Raw genomic sequence first — 22,394 nt, 5'->3', positions numbered from 1 at the left:
CTGACGAGTGTTTCCCCCGAGCATGCCTTTCTTACAATCATTTTCCTTCCTTTATTTCATGACTTACCAATGAAGAAACGGAGGTTGTTGACCTGACAGCAAGAGCGGCAAGAATTCAGGCTGATTAATTTTTTGTGATGTGTTTTATGGAGAGTTTTCGCAATACAGTATCACAAGGTGTTTTTAAATGATTTCTTGTGAATCGTGGTCTTACATTAGTTCCTCACCGGAAGATTATCTTCTCAGCTTTCATTTTTGTAGGGCCGGCTACTTGAATATCGCAATATGGAAACGTGGTTTTGGATTCTTGGCTGGTCTCTTTCCATTCTGACCTATTCTGGAAATGGATTTATTTTCTTCCTTGTTGGGTGATGACGGCGGCTTCGAACAAAAACCAACGCATTTATAGTCTCGCTTGCAGTAGCAGATTTCTGTGCTGGATTGACCGTATTTCCCCCGCTTTTCATCTGCGAGATGAAAACTGGACGCGACCCTAACGCCCTCGTGGCCAACGGGTTGGATTTTTTAAGGTGGCTGCTCATGTACGCGTCTGTAACAAACTTGTGCAGTTTAGTCCTGGATCACTACATTGCTGTTGTAAAGCCGTTGCATTACTTGACTTTTATGACGCGCAGTCGCATTTTCCAGATGATCCTTATCTCTTGGACCATTCCAGTTGTTGTAATCTTGGCTTTTTTACTAAAGTGGCTTGCATTTGATGACATTTTGCAGTTTAGAGTGCTGTCGGCGATTCTCATGGTTCTATCAGAATTTTTGCCATGTTGCGGTCTATCTTTTACTTTTTATCACTGTACCAACGGCCATCACGCAAGGTGGTCCTGATAGTCAACACGGCTTCAGCTCCGGCAACGGTAGTCCTGAAAGTCAATTCGGCTCCAGTACTGACAGTATCCGGGTTCGAGCCCCGGCCGGGACATTGTGTTGTGTTCTTAGGCAACACACTTTACTCTCACAGTGTCTCTCTTCCCCCAGGTGTATAAATGGGTACCGGCAATTTAATGCTGGGGATAGCATCCCATCCAGGGGGAGTAGAAATACTCCTAATCGCTTCATGCTACAGAAACCGGAGTTAAGCACCGGCCTAATGGGCCACTAGGCTCGTAAACAGACTTTACTTACTACTTTTACTGACAGTATGCAACGGGCTTCTCTGCGACCATCTCAGCTTTGCTGTGTCGTCGATCAACAGAGTAGGTGCTGCCCCACAGTTTTAATGGAAGTACAGACAAGGAGTGAAGCTATGGCTACCGCATACGGGGGAGCCGATGCGCCACTCGATACGCCGGTGGCGATAAGTGGACGAAGTCCGTATACTGCTACCACGTCCGTGGTGGCCGACGAACGACATCATCTACTCTCTAATTCCAATGCCCGACATAAACAACATCTTAACCTAGGAGCCTGGAATGTTCGCACGGCCAACGACAGTGACTCTTCAATAAGACCAGAGCGAGCAACTGCTCTCGTCTGTCATGAATTAGAGAAAACGGGCATCGACATCTGTGCTCTAAGGGAATTTCGGCGACCTGGCATGGGAAACATAGTCGAGAGGAGTCATACAATTTTCTGGAGTGGAGGAGAAGAGAGAACAGCGGGTGTTGGTTTTGCCATCTCTAACAGGCTGGCTGCTCAAGGTATTAGCCCTACACCAATCAGCGGCAGACTCATGTCAGTGCGCATATAGCCAAAGGGTGGTGACAATCTAACACTCATTAGCGTTTATGCACCAACCGTGCAAAGACCACAGGAAGAAAAGGAACAGTTCTATGAAAAGCTCCGTAGCTGTTCATCAGCTGCCGAAATGGACAGCGTTATCATTTTGGGTGATTTTAATGCTCGTGTGGGCTCGGACTGGAAATCATGGCCGAATGTCATCGGGAAACATGGTGTCGGAAAGATGAATTCCAACGGCCTCATGCTCTTGGAATTTTGTACCAGATTTCAACTCAGCATCATGGGCACAATGTTCCAACTGAAAGACAGCTTAAAGAACACATGGCAACACCTTCGTTCAAAGCACTGGTATCAGCTTGACCATGTACTATCCAACAAGGCCGCAAAGCCATATGTTACAGAGACAAAAGTCAATCGTGCAGCAAACTGCTTCATCAATCACCAGCTCCTACATCTAAGTGTCCCTTCTACATCAAGAACAAGAAGACAGGTACAAGACCTTCCAAAAAGCTATACACACGCTTAGATGACGGCAAGAAAGTATTGCTAGAACAGTTTCTAGATGAGAAGCTGTCTACCTGTAACACTAACGTTGATGAGCTCAGAGTCGTTCTCCAGAACGCTGCTGTCCGTGTCTTTGGCAAAGAGAAAAGAATGCATAACGACTGGTTCGATGATCAGGATGATGGAATTCAAAAACTCCTCAAAGATAAGTATATGGACAGGCATGTTTTGAGAAGGCCCACTAGAGAGCTCAAAAACAGTTGGTTCCGACATAGGACTGAAGAAGCAGAGCGATACTCCCAGGAGAAGAACCTCAGAGACTTCTATGCCACTCTAAACACTGTTTATGGTCCAAAACCCAGAACCTCTCATCCAGTGAAACTCAAAGGTGGGGATATCCCGGTTGCCCCTGATATGATAAAAGACAGATGGGTTGAACATTGCAGCGACTTACTAAACCAACCAACTGATGCTGACTTGACCATTGTCGATGGCATAGACCAGCTTCCAGTCCTCCAATCAATGAGCTGCCCAATTGAAGAACAAGAACTTGATCAAGCTCTCAGAAACACCCGACTAGGAAAGAGCCCAGGTGCCGATGGCATTCTTCCTGAGATACTTGTGAATGGTGGACGTCGATCGAGAGCTCTCCTGCTTGTCCTTTTTAACTTCTGCTAGACTACAGAGATAATTCCATTGGACTGGATAGATGCGAACATCGCCATATAGTTCAAAAAAGGCGACAGAAGTCATTGCGGCAATTACAGAGGTATATCGCTACTCAGTGCTGTTGAAAAAGTATTCGCGGATGTCATCTTGCAGAGGCTACACCTGTTAGCGGAATCCATGTATCCCCAGTCGCAGTAACGGAAGAAGTACAATAGACGGAATTTTCACGCTTCGCCAGCTGATGGAAAAAACAAGAGAGCAACGCAGATGCTTGTACATAGCCTTCGGGGACTTTGTCAAGGCGTTTGACACTGTCAATCGTGAGCCTCTTTTCATCATCCTTGGCAAACTTGGCTGTCCGCCAAAGTTTATAAGAATCATGAAGAAGCTATATACAGATCTACACGACAGACTTGTCGTTGATGGTGAACTGACCCAATCCTTTGAATACAATAGCGGGGTTAAGCAGGGGTGCAAACTAGCTCCAACACTCTTTGGTATCTACGCAGCAGTCTTACTCTGGTTCGCTTTTGAGAAAATCAAACACACCTGCAGTGTACAGATCAGGTTATGTTGTGATGGAAATCTTTTTGACCTAGGCAGACTCAAAGCAAAAACCAAAGTTCTTACAGAGTTTATTAGAGAAGCTCAGTATGCTGACGACATTGCTATTTTAGTGACACGCCAGAGGGTCTGCAATCGCTTTTGACCTCCTACAATTTCGCTGTTAAGAGGATGGGCCTGTGCATCAACACGGTTAAAACAGAGACTCTGTGTATTGGTAACACAGCTGAGTTCTTCGTAGATGGTACTAAACTAGCTAACGTCACCCGCTTCAAGTACCTCGGCAGCTATGTTAGCATTGACTACTCTATGAAGGAGAAACTTGCATCTCGCACTCAAGCAACGTCATGTGCATTTGGTCGACTACAAGTGTTCGACTCGCATGATCTAACAGCTCCAACTAAAGTTGCTGTGTACAACCAATGCCTAATGCCCCTTCTGATGTATGGCAGTGAAACTTGGACTCTATATCAACATGAAGTCAGGCAGCTCCGTACCATACAACAGCGTCATCTACGTCTTATCTTAAACATCAAATGGGACGATTACATCAGCAGGGAAGAAGTGTTGCGACGCGCGGACGTTGAAGACATGGAGGTGATGTTGGTAAGGACTCGCCTGCGCTGGTTAGGACACGTTAGTCGAATGGACAACGATAGGCTGGTAAAGCAGTTCTTGTACTTTGAGTTAGCCCATGGTTCTCGCCCAGTAGGCCGACCCAAGGTTCGTTTCAAGGACACTTGCAAAAGGGTATTGAAGTGTGGCCACGTCTTAGATCGGTAGCTTTCAACCGTGAACAACAGAGCCCAATGGAAGAGACTCACTAGGGCAGTCTGTGACGCATACAACTCTAAGAGGATCCAGGATTATGAAAAGAGAAGAGTTCGTCGTAGAGCTGAACAGAGGAAAACTGTGGACATACCCGTGTTCGGGCTATAGGCATACTTTCAACAGATACTGAGAATACTTTCAACAGATATCTGAAAGGCATTTGACTCGTTGCACCCACCACTACTTCTATGCAAGCTTAAAGCGTACGGTCTCCAGGAAAGCCCTATTCAACTCTTAAAAAGCTATTTAAATGAACGGAAATATCAAGTAAAGATCGGCCATCATGTTAGTTCGAGCCGATTTGTGAGTCGTGGCTGTCGTCGGGGTTCCGCGCTTGGCCCGTTATTATGGAATGTTTTCCGGAATGATCTATCCTACTGTCGTACAGCGAAATTGTCTATGTATGCAGACGACCACCAGATTTACCACGCAGGTGCAGATCAGGCAGCTGTCACATCCCAGTTAAAGGATAGTGCCAACTTAGCAACAACGTGGTATGACTCTAACTTACTGGCGGGAAACCTTGAGAAATATCAGATTTTGAACTTGGGCTTCACTCAAAATGACAGTAACATCTGTGTGAATGATGTTGAAATCCAAACTAAAGATAATATTAAACTTCTAGGAGTAGAGTTAGATTCCAAGCTAAATTTCTCGGAGCATATAATCTCTATCTGTAAAAAAGCTAGCCAGAGAATTGGCGTTCTAATGAGATTACGTAATTTAATTCCTGCGAAATCTAAGCTAACACTGTTCAATAGCGCGGTTTTACCATACCTCACATATTGTCACCTAGTGTGGCACTTTTGCAAAGCCAGGGACACTCGAAAGCTTGAAAGACTTCAAGAAAGAGGACTTAGGGCGGTTTTCAATAACTATAATTCTAGTTACGAACAGTTATTAGAGAGGGCAGATTTTCCCACTCTACTAAATAGGCGCTTACAGGACTTGTGCATCCTCATGTACAAAGCAAAGCATAAATTGTGTCCTGCATATTATAAGTAACATCTTTAAAGTACACAATAGTAATTACAATTTGAGGCAAGCCGATTTCTCAATACCCAGGTATGAAACTGTCACTTATGGTAAACACTCTATTAGATTTCTAGGGCCCAGGCTATGGACAAAATTACCCAAGAGTATAAGGGAGGTCGAGACCCTCAAGTCGTTCAAAGGCAAGATACGCGAACTCAGTATAAGTGAGCCCTTGGACGATGGCTACACACGCTGTAGACTCTGCTCACGGCTGTTTCGAGTTGGAAATTTCGTTCGCGCATGCGGTCTACAAGAAACATTGAGTTAATTATTACTTCACTGGTTAATATTAAATTATGCATTTGCATAAGTCTAGCGTCCATGGCAACCCCTCGGGCAAAGATCTGGTTTAGCCAATGAAATCTTGCTATGTTTGTAATGTGCGCGAGTGAAATTTGGCATGGCGGATGCTTGAACATTGACGAGGCACTTGCTGTCAAAAATTTGACCAAAGTCGGTCAAATTTTGCCTGTGTTCGGCGAAAACACGTTGCTATAGTGGAGTCCAACAAGCACATCCTTTGAAATCGACTGAAAACTTTGATTTTGATTTGGGAAAGGCCCGAATTTTTCCAGCAAAGTGAGAGTCACCAGAGAAGACTTGAAACCTTACTAAACAACTGATAGAGGTAGGTGTTTTAATCCGAATTGTTTGAAACTCCATTTAAGGTGCTTTTAATATACAAGATAGGCCGTTTTTCGACTCCATTTTGAATTTCAGAGACACTGAATTTCAGACAGAAAGTCTAGTTTTGGTTCCAAAGAGTGCAGCAACCCTTTTGTTCGGAGCACAACAATATAGTACAATTTTTTGACTCAACAAATTCCTTCTTTAAGGGTAAAATTTGTGTTACCTTGCAGCAAGTGTGTACATGGTTACCAATGAATAATTTTCCATTGTAAGCTTGTCTCTCCACATTCATTTTCTTAAGAACTTCATTTAATGAATTGATAGTGGTCCATTGGCTTTCTCAAAGGCAGCCAATTCCATTTGTTCATATGCAAGCTTTTCCTGTAATGTTAAGATGATACTATTAAAATATGGGTTACTTAACTTGCTGTTTAGTAGCTATAATTTGATGGGTTGTTAAATTGATTTGTGCTAGTGTAATATTATAAATCAATGAACTATAACACAAAGTCATAACTTCCTCTACTAAAAAATGAAGATGGGTTTGAATCATGTGTGATGGAATTGGAGGATTGTACAGCTGTGATACTGGAAAACACAAATCTAGAAAAAGTTACCTCCTCCTTTGCATTTCTAAGGAACTTGTCTTTCTCCTCCTATAGTAGTGTAAAGTAGGCTGGCGTGATATTTACACTAGAATGCAGACTTTGTAAATTCAGCAACTCCTGTAAAGAACTTGCTTTCTCATGAAATTGTTGTGCCTGTCTACTATGTAGTTGGGCAGCTCTGAAGGCCACGATCTTTTCATCATTCTCTTCATTATCTCTTGCCAGCGCCATTTGAATTTTTTTGTCCAGCTCAAAGCGCTGGTTCTCTAGTTCATCAAACAGTTTCTTAAACACACCCAAGCTAATATGAAGTCCAGGAACACGAATCTGAAATAGAGAACCATTCAGTTAGGTGTCGTGTTGGTCCATCTTAAAAGCAAACAAGTAGACTCTTTTATCTTACCTTGTCCAATTCAATATCTAGCTGTGTCTCATGAATCACATTGTGATAAAACTTCTGTCGACTTGTAACAGAGCCATCTGCGACAAACTTGTCAAGAGCTGTTCCTCTTGAATTTTTATATATTTTTATTACAAATCCCGCAACTAGTTAACTATAGATTTTCTCTTAGTTTTTATATATATACTATTGTAAATAGCTCCTAGTCTTTTTTCTTTTTTAGTGTCCCCAAATTAGTAAGGGATTTTTCCCTAGCTAAACGGCTCTTGACGCTTTTAATAAAGTTTTACTACTACTACTACTACTACTACTACTACTACTACTACTACTGCTACATAAAGGAAGAAGCAAAACGGCGCATTTACTGTGCGATCTGGAAGATATAAAACAACATTGAGCCTCTTAATGACTCAAGATTTTTTTCCTGGGTAGAATGAAATAACTCTTTCTATGGAACAATCAAAACGTAAGAGGTAGGACAAACATTCCCTATTGTATATATTAATGTCGACAAATAGTAAACAGTTAAGTTACTTAAATGTAGAACTTAAATTTATCAGGTGAAATTCGAAATGAACTGTTTCTACCTGAACTGTATTTGAATAAAGTTGCATTGCTGAGCTAAACTGCAAATCATAAAGGAGTTCTAGCGTTGATACCATTTGAGATCAGGAAGAAGAGAAACAACATTGAACCGTTTGATGACTTGTGATGTTTTCTCTAGAGTTTCACCGGGATCGATCACAACGTCAGACACGCATCTCCTTTGGGTTGAAATCATGTTGTCAAATAACATACAACAACAGTTGTTTAATTGTAGACGGAAATTGTTTCGGGTGAAACAGAAATATCTCAAAAGGTGTGATCGGTGCATCATGAAGAGACATGTTTTCTTTGAAGAGAGAGAATTTGACCGTTTTAATCAGGGAATCCGAAGATATGATTTTCTCAGTTCCCGCCAGACACCACAAAAGATTATAAACATCTCAAAATAATTCCTCGGTGGCATCCACCGACGCACAATTTAAATAAAAAACTTTTCCTTTTCTTTTTCCCTGAGTAGTATCCTAGCAGTTCGACATTCACGCTCGATAAACAGTTGAATTCTTTCCTTTTGTGATTACTTGCGCATTATATTTTCAGTTCTTGCCGTGACACTACGGAAAACAGCAGAAAGTGATTAACGTCTCACAATCATTTCAGGATTGTGCGCGATTTTAATCAAAAGTCTTCCTTGCAGAAATATTTTAATAGCTGTGATTGGTGCACTATAAAGCTATGAGGAAATTTTTTTGGCTTTAAAGAGAGAGCATTTTACCCTTTGAATTAGCAAATTATGTAGATTCAAAGATATATTCTTTTCAGTTCTTGCCGCGACACTACAAAAGACGATAAACATCTCAAAGTAATTCCATAGTGGCATCCATCGACGCATAATTTAAATCAAAATTTTTCCTTGCAGAAATATCACAATATATGTGATCTGTACAAGGTTAGCTTCTGAATATGACGCGTTTGCTATCGGCTTACAAATAGTACGAATATTCAAGGCTAAATTGCAAATGAGATCTAGTTTTGATGTTAGCTAAGTTCTACTCAGACATACAAGCTAATTCATCTTTAACACACAAGTAAATCGATCCTAACGAAAAGTATCTGCGTTTGAAAAACAATTGTTCTTTGACAGTTACTTCTCCTTGGCATTTTTAATACTTCCATAGACTAAATGACGGCATCGATCAAAAGACCCGACAAGCAAAGTCATCTTCCTTGTTTGCACCAAACAACGACTGCGATCCAAAACCAAAGCGTTTCTCGTTTTACTTGCTGTGGCGGATTTCTATGTTGGGCTGAATGCTTTTCCCCTCACCTTTCGCGGGTGAGTAAAGAATTGGGTGTGGTCCTAAGGTTTTTTCGACTGGTTTACTAAAGAGTGATTCTTCTGTTTAAATTGCTCATTTCTTGTTTGGGAGAGGAGACTTTTTGGTAATTTTATTAGATAACTTTTTATTTCAACTGATCATACTTAACGTGAGACAAGCATCAACTATTGTATTAATTACTGTTTACAAGCCGGTAATAAGTTGACTATAATTATAATTTGTTTGGTGAAGTGTTCCTACTATTGCCGCTGATCTAATTTGCAAATGAAGGAGTTCTAGAGTCGTTGGGGATTGAGATCAGGTTGTTTTGAAAAATTATTGACTCAACTTTACTATATTCGTAGAAAATAAGCCTGAGAAACTTATTAGTTTTAAAAGAAATAAGCTCGTTATATCTCTGCTTGAGTGAAGCTAGTTAAATTCAACAGAGCGCAAAAAAGGTTTGCATTCAGTTAAACTGGACACGTTTGGAGGAATTAATATAAACATTAACAAAAATGCGTTTCAAGAGAGATCCACTTTTCAGAGTAAATATGTATATGATAAAAATCAGGCAGATTAGTACTCTTCCCATTCTGACCTATTCTGGAGATGGATTTATTATTTTCCTTGTTTGTATGGTACGGCAGCTTCAAACAAAAACCAACTAATTTATAGTTCCTCTTGCTGTGGCGGACTTCCGTGCTAGGTTGAAAGCTTTTCTCCCGCTTTTCGTCTGCGAGGAGACGGTTGGATGCGATTCTAAGGCCTTCGTGACAAGTAGGTTGGATTATCTAGGGTGGCTCTTCGGGTACGCCTCTGTGACAAACTTGTGCTGTTTAGTCCTTGAGCGCTACAACACTGTTGTAAAGCTACTAAGTTACTTGACTTCTATGACGCGCAGACGCGTTTTTCAGATTATTTTTATCTCTTGGACCATTGCTGCGGTTGTTCTCTTGACGATTTTAGTAGGGTGGCTTGCTTTTGACGAAATTCTTCTCTTCAAAGTTCTGATATCGATTCTAAGAAAAGTGTTGTGATGCACATTTGATCATATCCACATGTTAATTTGCGCAATATAAACATTAAATTATTATTATTATTATTATTATTACTATTATTATTATGATCAATGTATTGCACTATTTATAATCCCGAAAGAGCCGCCCGCATACAACCCCACTTTAACCAGCGATTTTTGTTCAGAGTCAAGAAGGCTGCTGTAAAAATAGTGGCAATTGTTAATGGAATGTTCCTTCTAGCCTTTATTATTGCCTTGCGATGTAATTTCATACACATCTTGAAAGACAAAAAACCATGTGATGATAAAGACTATAAAACACCTCTTGTTGTATTAAACTCCGCCATTAACCCTGTCGCGTACGCCGTCTTCAAGAGAGACAAATATGGAGATAAAACGGTATTGCTGTGTTATGAGTAAAAAGAGAAACCAAGCGATTAACGAAAACAACTGTTTTATTCTACGCAGCTGTTATGCTTAACGCGAAAAATCAGAACAGCAAACCTTGAGTAAACTTTTTCTCCAACAGAATTTGTCTTTAGCTGTCATCACGAGTATTTTTTGCACAAGTTAACAGTCAATAACTATGATTTGAAATTAAAATTATATTTAAGGATAATTTCCTTTTATCAATTGATTTGATATATTTTATTTATCAAACTGTCAGGAGACTCGAGAGTTTGGAGCGCTATCCTTTCAGGCTGATAGTCAGGGGAATTTTGCATAAAGTTAAAATAAGTTATAAAATGTAGCGATCATTACCTATTTTGGTAAAATGTATCTCTTTTTTTATTTTTGTACTCCAGGAAGGAAAAGAAATCGAAATAAATGGACATCTTTCACTTACTTTTTTAAGCTGATCGTAGAGCGTTGAGAATTATATTGAAGGTAGCTATCTATATCTTTCCTTTAGTAGCAAAGTAGGTGAGCTGTAACATGATATGCCATATAGAGGGGGTAAAACTGGACGTTAGATTAAAAAGCACTGTTAAAATGATTGAAAGTATGATCGATTGCCATGCTTAACCAGTGTGAACAGAGCAAAGTATTGCCTTAATAAAGAGTATTAGGTTCCTTCCCACACGCTCTTCAGTTGTTTCGCAATTACGGGCGTATAATGGTTTATTTGTCGACTGCCCCTGAAAGATTTTTAAATGACGTATTTTGCGAAACTTTCTAAACTAGCTATTCAAACAACGGTTTTTCCCCTGTGTATACGTAGAGGGCATGGCCATCGAAAGTGGTTTTTTCTTTTTAATAAAAAGAATGAGCTTCCTCCGGATCTTTTTAGCTTTGGATTTATTGCTTGCATTTTATGTAATATAAAATGACAAGCGAGGATAAATTTTCAACTTCCTTCCACGTTTTACATGTAGGTCTATTTTTTCATCCACTTATTTGATCTCGATTTTTACTGCACTTTCTAATAACTTTCTCGAATCATGATCGAAAAGAAAGAAGTTCTCGGTTACTTTCATATATATATACCGATATTATTTGCGTTATTATAGAATCGAACTTTGGTAATAATATTCCTCAAACAGGAAATTCATTACATATTAGGGGTGTTATGTAATGCCGGTTATGAAAAAACTTTTCGCGATCATCAATAACGAAAACATCGATTATTTTTAATAGGTATGATGTCTTAAAACAGTCAATTTCACATTATTACTATACCTGTCCCTTTGAACATCGATCCTTAGTTACAAGATCACTGACTCTGGTTTTGGATTCTCATCAGTACCACTGCCGGACAGATCTGTTGGAAGCGTATGACATCCAAAACGTTAATTCTGACTTGTGTTGAGGCCGAGATCAAACAGCTATGATCACTATCTCCATACACTTGTTATAAAACGCAATAACGATTCAACAAACAGTCATTTTCAAGACAGCCTGGGAACAGAGCTCCATCTTTGTTAAATGTGAATTAACCAGGGATTCCAATCTTTTTCATACATTTTTTTTTCAGTGTTTAAAGTATATCTGTATTAACCACTCTTTGATTACAAAATGGAAACCTGGTTTTGGATTCTTGGCTGGCTTTTGTCCATTCTGACCATAGCTGGAAATGGATTTATTATCTTCCTTGTTTGCAGCGGACGGCGGCTTAGAACCAAAACAACGCTTTTATAGTTTCTCTTGCTGGGGCGGATCTCTGTGCTGGGTGGAGTGCTTTCCCTCCGATTTTCGTTGGCGAGGTGAAAATTGGACGCGACTCTAAGGACTTTGTGGCCACGGGGTAGGAAACTGAGTCGAGAGGATATCGTAGCCAACTTTCTTTCTGTGCGATGGGGCTCAGAAGCAGTCGTGCGAGATAAATCTTAACTCTTTTCATGCCTTTTTATCCGCTTTATTATCCCTTGGACGATGACAGGACCCGCCACCGTCCCCCACTCAGGGGGACAGTGGCGGAGAAACTATTAATGACAGCCCCAAAAATTGCTTCGGTGTTTCATGTGTTTTTTTTACCGCGGTGATTTAAACAAATTTATAACTAGACAATCGATAATTGATTTGTAAAACGTAAATATATTCTCTCAACCAGAGCTTTTCACCTGACTTGAGTATTTTGGGTGAGGTTCCATTTAATTGTTTAACTTTATTAAGATAATTTAATAGCAATTTTTTTCATTGCAGTGGAGTGTTTGCTCTATAAAAAGTTGCAAAACTCCAATATGCCGGTCGATACCGTGATTACATAAGCAACAAGACTGCTTGTACGCTCTTTCTGTACACCCTTTCTGTACGCGTCTAGCCTATGGAATATTTTGACGGAGTCACGACACACACTGGCGGTAAGTTGCGTTTTGAAGTCATCAAGTTTAATTTTTGAGCAAATTAAAATTGCACCCGGCGTAAATCATTGGCTTTCCCACTAAATGTGAGCATGTGATTTGAAAGACTCTTTGTGAAAGAAGTACATCATACAACTGATTGATCAGTAGCTTCATTATTTTATTTACTGTTTTTTTCTTTTTCTTTTTTTTTTTTTTAATGCCATGCCAAACTTGAAACCTGATCTTTTAGGATCCGGAGGCCCTAGGTGGTACCTCCAGAAAACTCTCAAAAGGAATGTTATGAATTGGCATTATATAATTTCCATCCTATAAATTTCCGAGGAACCACAAGATTTAAGAAGAAGCCTAATAGTGGGTATCTTAAGTCTTATTCTGTCCTAAGATAATTTGTTTACCAGCCAACAGGTTACGATTAAGTCTTTCTTGCAAACTTATCTTTATCGATCCTAATCTGTACTCCAGGTTCTGCACTTTCTCCTGCTCCCTAGAATTACTCCTGCCCCGCCTGCTCCTGCTGCATTTCTCGTTACTGCTTCTACTCCTGCTCCTGCTCCATCTCCTACTGCTGCTCCTGCTCTTTCTCCTGCTGCTACTGCTTTGACTCCTGGTAATACTCCTGCTATAGCTCATAGTCTTTCTCGTGCTCCTGCTCCATCTCCTGCTGCTGCTGCTGCTGCTGCTGCTTCAACTCCTGGTAACACTCCTGCTGTAGCTCTGTTCTTTCTACCGCTCCTGCTCCATCTCCTGCTGCTGCTGCTGCTGCTGCTGCTGCTTCAACTCCTGGTAACACTCCTGCTGTAGCTCTGTTCTTTCTACCGCTCCTGCTCCATCTCCTGCTGCTGCTGCTGCTGCTGCTGCTGCTTCAACTCCTTGTAATACTCCTGCTGTAGCTCTGTTCTTTCTACCGCTCCTGCTCCATCTCCTGCTGCTGCTGCTGTTGCTTCAACTCCTGGTAATACTCCTGCTGTAGCTCTGTTCTTTCTACCGCTCCTGCTCCATCTCCTGCTGCTGCTGCTGCTTCAACTCCTGGTAATACTCCTGCTGTAGCTCTGTTCTTTCTACCGCTCCTGCTCCATCTCCTGCTGCTGCTGCTGCTGCTGCTGCTTCAACTCCTGTTAATACTCCTGTTGTAGCTCTGTTCTTTCTACCGCTCCTGCTCCATCTCCTGCTGCTGCTGCTGCTGCTGCTTCAACTCCTGGTAATACTCCTGCTGTAGCTCTGTTCTTTCTACCGCTCCTGCCCCATCTCCTGCTGCTGCTGTTTCAACTCCTGTTAATACTCCTGCTGTAGCTCTGTTCTTTCTACCGCTCCTGCTTCATCTCCTGCTGCTGCTTTTACTCCTGTTAATACTCCTGCTGTAGCTCTGTTCTTTCTACCGCTCCTGCTCCATCTCCTGCTGCTGCTGCTGCTGTTGCTTCAACTCCTGGTAATACTCCTGCTGTAGCTCTGCTCTTTCTACCGCTCCTGCTCCATCTCCTGCTGCTGCTACTGTTGCTTCAACTCCTGGTAATACTCCTGCTGTAGCTCTGTTCTTTCTACCGCTCCTGCTCCATCTCCTGCTGCTACTGCTGCTTCAACTCCTGTTAATACTCCTGCTGTAGCTCTGTTCTTTCTACCGCTCCTGCTCCATCTCCTGCTGCTGCTGCTGCTGCTTCAACTCCTGGTAATACTCCTGCTGTAGCTCTGTTCTTTCTACCGCTCCTGCTCCATCTCCTGCTGCTGCTGCTGCTTCAACTCCTGTTAATACTCCTGCTGTAGCTCTGTTCTTTCTACCGCTCCTGCTCCATCTCCTGCTGCTGCTGCCGCTGCTGTTGCTTCAAATCCTGTTAATACTCCTGCTGTAGCTCTGGTCTTTCTACCGCTACTGCTCCATCTCCTGCTGCTGCTGCTGTTGCTTCAACTCCTGGTAATACTCCTGCTGTAGCTCTGTTCTTTCTACCGTTCCTGCTCCATCTCCTGCTGCTGCTGCTGCTTCAACTCCTGTTAATACTCCTGCTGTAGCTCTGTTCTTTCTACCGCTCCTGCTCCATCTCCTGCTGCTGCTGCTGCTTCAAGTCCTGGTAATACTCCTGCTGTAGCTCTGTTCTTTCTACCGCTCCTGCTCCATCTCCTGCTGCTGCTGCTGCTGCTTCATCTCCTGTTAATACTCCTGCTGTAGCTCTGTTCTTTCTACCGCTCCTGCTCCATCTCCTGCTGCTGCTGTTGCTTCAACTCCTGGTAATACTCCTGTTGTAGCTCTGGTCTTTCTACCGCTCCTGCTTCATCTCCTGCTGCTGCTTTTACTCCTGTTAATACTCCTGCTGTAGCTCTGTTCTTTCTACCGCTCCTGCTTCATCTCCTGCTGCTGCTTCAACTCCTGGTAATACTCCTGCTGTAGCTCTGGTCTTTCTACCGCTCCTGCTCCATCTCCTGCTGCTGCTGCTGTTGCTTCAACTCCTGTTAATACTCCTGCTGTAGCTCTGTTCTTTCTACCGCTCCTGCTCCATCTCCTGCTGCTGCTGCTGTTGCTTCAACTCCTGGTAATACTCCTGCTGTAGCTCTGGTCTTTCTACCGCTCCTGCTTTATCTCCTGCTGCTGCTTTTACTCCTGTTAATACTCCTGCTTTAGCTCTTGATTGTTCTTCTGCTCCTGCTCCTTGCCTCTACCCCTGCTCCTGATCCTGCTTCAGCTCGAGCTCCTTCCCCTACTCGTGTTTCTCTCTGCTCTAGCTAGCCAGTCAACTATGCTTTCGTTGCATTTTTTCTGTTTTGGTATTCTTTCCGCCATTTTGATTTCTCATGCTATATACAGCTATAACCTTGTTTCAAAGCCCCGTTTCTAGTTGCCCGTTCCGTGAAAATTAACTTAGATAAATCAAGCCTAATGATGTGATTGTGACGTGTTTCGAAGCCTTTTCATCAAAGATTAACTGGTAGGACGATTTTCGTCAGAATAAAGATTCATGTTTAATAAAGAGCCTCTTTTTTTGTTGTAACGAGAAGTATGTTGTACTAATGATAAGCGGGCTCCAAAATTTTTTAAGGCTGAACTTGTACTAAAAATTGCCTTTGATTTACTTGGCAGAAAGAGAGAAGGCGAAGGAGGATGCAGTGCTCTATCGAGCGTCTCAATGGCGTAATGGCTTTTACGGCAAACAGTTTACATTTTGCCTATTTTACGGCTACCAGTTAACTATACCATTAACGAAAACGTTAACGATTTATCTCCATTCTTCTAAAAAACATTTACTTGCTCGATTTTACCTCAGAGTTAAGCAACACGGTAAGTTCTAGAAGGAGCGGCTGTTGGGTTGATATCGAATAATGTTTTGTTTTCCCACTTGGCCACAAGACCAGGCACCTAACAGTTTAAAATTTTGACAGATCGTAGACAAGAAAATATTTTCGGTTAATGTTTTTTTACATCTGACGGTAAAATGTTGTCAAATTTTACGCCTAACGGCTAAATTTTTGCAGTTTTATGGCTAACCATTTGACTCCCATGGTTTCAAATGTTCAATTAACAATCGTGAGCAAGACTTAAGGTATATTCTGGAATCCATAACTATTTCCAGTATTCCTTAAGTGCATACAATAGTCAAGTCAATATTTTGTCCTGCTAACATATTTATCTTTAAAAGCCAAAATTTATCCAACGGCAAAAACATATGCCATTGTCCTTTGACAATTAATTTACCTCTGGTGTAGTTGATAACATCAAAAACTAAATTAAGGCGTCAAAAGATGCGACAAGCAACGTCAGTGCTCTTTATTTTTCAAAGACGAAATTAAATCAACCTGCAGGTGCTCCAAGGATTCTGATCCTAAGTCAGTTGGTTAACATAAGCATGAAACAACTTTTTATCATCTCATAATGGAAACCTGGTTTTGGATTCTTGGCTGGTCTCTTTCCATCCTGGCTATTACTGGAAATGGATTTATTATCTTCCTTGTTTGTAGCAGACGGCGGCTTCGAACCAAAACCAATGCGTTTGTCGTTTCCCTCGCTGTGGCGGATTTCTGTGTTGGGTTGATTGCTGTTCCCTCACTTTTCGTCTGCGAGAAGACAACGGGATGCAACCCCGAAGCGTTTAAAGCAAATGGGGTGGATTATTTAAGATGGCTTTTTGCGTATGCGTCTGCAGCAAACTTATGTAGTTTAGTCCTGGATCGCTACATTGCTGTTGTGAAGCCTCTCAAATACTTATTGTTCATTACGCGCAAACGTGTCTCTCAGATGATTTGTATTTCTTGGACACTTTCAATTCTTGTTGTATTTCCTTATGTTCTAAGATGGCTCGCTTTTAAAGACAAAGATTCATTTTCTTTAAAATCTTTTAGGATAATGATCACGATCTCCTTCGAGTTCCTGACGTCCTGTGGTCTCATCTTTTGCTTTTGTTCAATGTTTCATGTTGTTTATAAGCAAGAACAAGCCGCCCACACCTTAGCCAAACAACTCCGCTATAATCATCGGTATCTGTTCCGAAGCGGGGAAAAGTCGGCTGTAAAAGTGATGGGAATTGTTATAGGCCTCTTCATTCTAACCTGCACAATGGCTATGCGATGTACTCTTGTAAAAATTCCGAATGACAAAAAACCATGTAATGATAAAGAATATAAATTACCTCTCCTCATTTTAAACTCTGCCGTCAACCCTGTGGCCTATGCTTTCTTCAAGAGGGACATAAAAGAGGAAATAAATCGAAGCGTGTGTTGTGTCGGGCGAAGATCGCAATGAAGTGTTTCAATTTTTCTGTATTTGAATAAAGTTGAATAAATTAGATGTCGATCGAGATCAGTTTTCTTTTGAAAAATTGTCTTTTTGATGTGTCAGAATATGAACTTTATCTACCTCTCTTTAATTTTTTTTTTAGGAAACAAGCCCAAGCGAGAACTTAGCAGTTAAAGTAATCTTTCGCTCGTTAACTCTCTGTTCTGAGTGAAGCTGGCAAAATTCAACCGAGCGGAAAAAAGATATGCCTGAAATTTGCACATGTTTTGAAAAGTGCAAGGAAGACTAAGTTTCAACATTAGAAATAAAACGTTTTCCGGAAGAGATTCGCTTCGCAGACGACGGTGTGTCTGTACACGATGCAAATGAAGAAAATAAGTGCAAATGAGTTCTAGTTTTGATGTCAGTTGAAATCAGTTGTTTTTCTTATAGGCACAATATCCGGAAAACAAACAACTTGAATCTGGTGTGTTAATCCCTTAGAACCTTAATGTTGGGCTGACGTTAAATTCCTTTTGACAGTATCACCACTGAATCAAACGTTAAGTTCAGTTGTTGTGAATGAACGAGATAAACGTTAACCAAAAAAGCTCTTGATTGATAAACAAATTCTCCTTGTCAGTGCCGCAGTAAATGTGTAGAGAAGAATATGGAGAATATTTAAGATAATATCAGCCTTTCAAGCGTTAACATTTCATAACTCAATAGTGTACGCTGTGGTGTTTACCATTTGTTAAATTTCAACTTAGTTGATATAACCAGAAAGGGTTTAGTGTTTTATATTATCAAATTTAACAAAAGCAGACAATTGACATGAACACCCCTGCAACTAGAATGCAAATGTTCACTTGTTAATTAAGAAACGCTTTGCAAACAATACTAAAGGAAAAAACAACTGTAAATTGAGCCAAAAAAATCTGCTTCTTGGATGACAGTCTTACTGTTGTCCGCAGCTTTGCATTTTTTTTTCCTTTTTCCATGTAGAAGATGAAAAAAGAGGCTGTCTGAAATTCTCAAGAATTCCTCCGCTCTCCACTCTTCCTTCTCTTTTTTTTTCCAAAAAAATCGAAGAATTTTATTTTGAGGCAACAAAAGAAGCCCTGACAATGTCTTTAAGCTGTCAGATGATAGGTTGTCAAAATCCGTATTAAGCTAACTTTAGAAACTATTTTCTTACTGATCATTAAAAAGGTTCATATCACCGTGGACAAGAGCGATTTTCATCAAGTGTTCCGCGAATGTTTATCTCGAGCGAACCTCTCTTGAGATGAGTTTCCTTCCTTTATTATTTCATTGACTACATTGAAGGAATAGAGGCTGTTGACTTAATTAACGGTAAGAGTGGCCCTATCAATTTCAGGCTGATTGGTCAACTATAATGTGTTTTAGGGTGAATACATTATAACATCACCAAGTTTTTTCAAATGTTTTGTAATTGAGGAATTGCGGTCTTACTTTAGTTCCTAACCCAACGTTTATCTTCTCGCCTTTCTTTTGTGAAGGGCTACTTAAAGACCATAAAATGGAAACGTGGTTTTGGATTCTTGGCTGGTCTCTTTCCATCCTGACCTATTCTGGAAATGGCTTTATTATCTTCCTTGTTTGTAGAAGACGGCGGCTTCGAACCAAAACTAACGCATTTATAGTCTCTCTTGCTGTGGCAGACTTCTGTGTTGGGTTGACTACTTTTCCGTCGCTTTTTGTCTGCGAGAAGATAATTGGATGCGACCCGGAGGCCTTCATAGCCGATGGTGCGGACATTATAAGGTGGCTGTTCATATACGCATCTGTGACAAACTTGTGCAGTTTAGTCTTGGATCGTTACATTGCTGTTGTAAAGCCACTAAGTTACTTGACTTATATGACCCGCAGACGCGTTTTCCAGATGCTTTTTATCTCTTGGACCATTCCAGTTGTTTTTGTCTTGGTTTATTTACTAAACTTGCATGTATTTAGCGAGATTCTGCTGTTTAAAGTGCTGATCTCAATTCTAATGGTATTTTTAGAAATCTTTCCGTGTTGCGGTCTAATATTCTGCTTTCGATCAATGTATTACACTGTTTATAAGCACGAAAGAGCCGCACGCATTTTAGCAAAACAACTCCACTTTAACCAGCGATTTTTGTTCAGAGTCAAGGAGAAGGCTGCTATAAAAATAATGGCAATTGTTATTGGCATATTCCTTTTAGCCTACATATTCGCTTTGCGATGTAGCTTCATACACATCTTGAAAGACAAAAAACCATGTGATGATAAAGACTATAAAATACCTCTTATTATATTAAACTCCGCCATTAACCCTGTCGCTTACGCCATCTTCAAAGAGAGACATAAATATAGAGATAAAACGGTATATTTGCTGTGTTATGAGTAAAACTAGAAACCAAATGAGTAATGAAAACAACTGTTTTATTCTACGCAGCCATCATATTGCTTAAACACGAAAAATCAGAACAGCAAACCTTGAATAAACTTCTTCTTAGACAGAATTTGAGTTAACAGTCAATAACTATGGTAGGAAATTAAAATTGTGTTTATGGATAATTTCCTTTTATCAACTGAGTTGATATTGTTCATTGACCAAACTGTAAGGAGACTCGAGAGTTTCAAGCGCTATCCTTTCTGGTTCATAGTCAGGGGAATTTTTGATAAGGTTAAAGATAAGTCATAAAATGTAGCGATCATTACCTGTTTTGGTAAATGTCTCCTTTTTTTCTTTTTTCGTATTTGGAATTCAAGCAGGAAAAGAAAGCGAAATAAATGGTGACCTTGTTTTTTTTTGTCTAGTGCTGTGAAATACAGTAGTGTTATCAGACTTTGTGCGATCGACTTGGACAACAGATATGCAGTTCATAATGGTCGATTAATTATCTCGACGGAATAAATCTCGTATCCGAAAATACCGGCTTTATTCGTTTCTTGGATTATTTCCCGCTTAATAATCGATTTGTTTAGGATGATGTTGCTAACAACATCCTACTAAGCAAATTCAGACTGGTCTCACACAATGGAAAGCCGGGAGCTTTTAAGAGAAAGCAATATATTAGGTTTTTATAGAAAAAAGCCTATACATTTGAATCGAGTTCGGATTATAAGTTAATCGTGTTTAAGTAATAGAACTGTTAGAAAATGAAATTATTGAACCAGATTTTCATTGTATGAGTCTGGTTTGTTAAAGAACATTTTTCATCCCATTTTATTTTGTTGTTGGGCATGCGCGCACTGTTAATGTTATACAAATCAATACCGTCTTCCGAGTGAGGGTGACGCTGAAAATGAAATGTTTCTGACATAGTGTCAATGTACCTGCCATGATGAACTTCAAATTACGAGTTCTAATTAATTATCAAATAAGTTCAGATAACTAAGTTTGAAGATGAATAATTTCACTCCTTCAAAAGAGACGTCTTTAAATGATTAACGGTGTTAAGCTGGTCTTAAAGAGTTCAAAATTATATTAAAGATAGCTATCTATATCTTTCCTTAGGAAGCAAAGTGGATGAAATGTAACGTGATATGCCAAATACACACCAAACCGGTGTGAACATTGCAAATTATTGCTTCTATCAAGAGGTAATAGGTTCCAACTCACGCCCTCTTTCATTGATTTGCAATTGCATGTGTGTATGGTTTATTTATCGACTGCCCCTGAAAGATTTTTTAATTTTGATACATTGTGCAAACCTTTGTAACATACTTAAACAACGGTTTTTTTCCTGCGTATACGTAGATCTTTAAGCCCTTAGGGCCGCTTTTATATAACAAGTAATGAACTACCTCCTGATGTTTGCATTCATTGTTTACTTTATTTCGGATGACAAACGAGGATAAATTTTCAACTTCCTTCCACCTTTTACATACAGGTTCATTTTTGATCCACCTTTTTTTATCATGATTCCCTGTACTTTCTAATAACTTTCCCGAGAATTTAGAAGAAAGACGTTTTAGGATACTTTCATATATATACCAATGATACATGTGTTTTTATAGAATCGATATTTAGATATTCCGGTAACAGGAAATTTATTACATATCAGAGTATTTTCTAATGTCGGATATGAAATAACTTTTGTTGTCTTTTTGTTCTCTGTTATCTTTCTGTTTTGAGTGAATTTGGTAAAATTCAAAAGAGCGGGAAAAAAGGACTTAAAAGGCGAGATCCGCTTTTAGCGCATAGGATGCAAGCTTCCCAGGCATATGATATTCTTCTTAGTTAAATTGCAGATGAGTTTTAGTTTTGATGTCAGTTGAGATCAGCTAGTTTAATTTATTGCAAGAAACAATTCTAACCTGGCAAACAAGTAACTTTTGAACTTTCTGCTTTTAACCCTCATAATATTAAGACTGACTAGCGTCAAATTGTTCCTTACGCCATCACCGTTGAGTCAAAGTAAGTTCTTGAGAATCAGAAGGGAATAAACGTTAACCAAAGAAGCCCTTGATTGATAGACAAATTCTCTTTCTCATTACCATAGAAAACTTATAGAAAAGAGTTAGGAGAATGTTCATAGTTATGCTGGGGTTTAGAATGCTAATTTTTCAAGACCTGACAATGTCCTCAAGCTGTTACAAACAAGTTGTCAAATTCCTTAGCTAGCTGTTCCTTCTGTTCATAGATGATGTCATGTTGACGCAAACTTGGTAATTCTTGCGTTTTTCACCAGTGATGCACTGACGAGTGTTTCCCCCGAGCATGCCTTTCTTACAATCATTTTCCTTCCTATATTTCATGACTTACCAATGAATGAATGGAGGTTGTTGACCTAACAGCAACAGCGGCAAGAATTCAGGCTGATTAATTTTTTGTGATGTGTTTTAGGCCTCCTACAATTTCGTTGCTAAGAGGATGGGCCTGTGCATCAACATGGTTAAAACAGAGACTCTGTGTATTGGTAACACAGCTGAGTTCTTCGTAGATGGTACTAAATTAGCTAACGTCACCCGCTTCAAGTACCTCGGCAGCTATGTTAGCAGTGACTACTCTATGAAGGAGAAACTTGCATCTCGTACTCAAGCAACGTCATGTGCATTTGGTCGACTACAAGAGTGTTCGACTC

General features: G+C 40.1%; 2 protein-coding genes and 1 pseudogene across 2 annotated transcripts; all 3 read left to right on the top strand.

Annotated features, from left to right (window-relative positions):
• The first annotated feature begins 285 nt into the window (after window positions 1–285).
• LOC148741533 (histamine H2 receptor-like) lies at window positions 286–10,300 on the top strand (annotated as a pseudogene).
• A 6,135-nt stretch (window positions 10,301–16,435) lies between these two features.
• LOC148741532 (octopamine receptor beta-2R-like) lies at window positions 16,436–17,419 on the top strand. Its single transcript, XM_088743106.1, has one exon. It carries the CDS (start codon window positions 16,477–16,479, stop codon window positions 17,341–17,343), a length of 867 nt encoding a protein of 288 aa, XP_088599232.1. The 5' UTR covers window positions 16,436–16,476; the 3' UTR covers window positions 17,344–17,419.
• Window positions 17,420–18,793: 1,374 nt separating this feature from the next.
• On the top strand, window positions 18,794–20,237 carry LOC148741531 (trace amine-associated receptor 1-like). Its single transcript, XM_088731469.1, has one exon. It carries the CDS (start codon window positions 18,860–18,862, stop codon window positions 19,709–19,711), a length of 852 nt encoding a protein of 283 aa, XP_088587595.1. The 5' UTR covers window positions 18,794–18,859; the 3' UTR covers window positions 19,712–20,237.
• The last annotated feature ends 2,157 nt before the right edge of the window (window positions 20,238–22,394 follow it).

This window comes from Stylophora pistillata, chromosome 1, assembly GCF_964205215.1.
Source record: "Stylophora pistillata chromosome 1, jaStyPist1.2, whole genome shotgun sequence".
NCBI lineage: Eukaryota > Metazoa > Cnidaria > Anthozoa > Scleractinia > Pocilloporidae > Stylophora > Stylophora pistillata.
Note: the sequence above shows the minus strand (reverse complement) of the source record. Positions and strands in the feature narration are given on the sequence as shown.

Excerpts from the sequence above, each read along its gene's own strand:
- LOC148741532 (XM_088743106.1), top strand. The coding sequence starts at position 16,477 with ATGGAAACCTGGTTTTGGATTCTTGGCTGGTCTCTTTCCATCCTGGCT.
- LOC148741531 (XM_088731469.1), top strand. The coding sequence starts at position 18,860 with ATGGAAACGTGGTTTTGGATTCTTGGCTGGTCTCTTTCCATCCTGACC.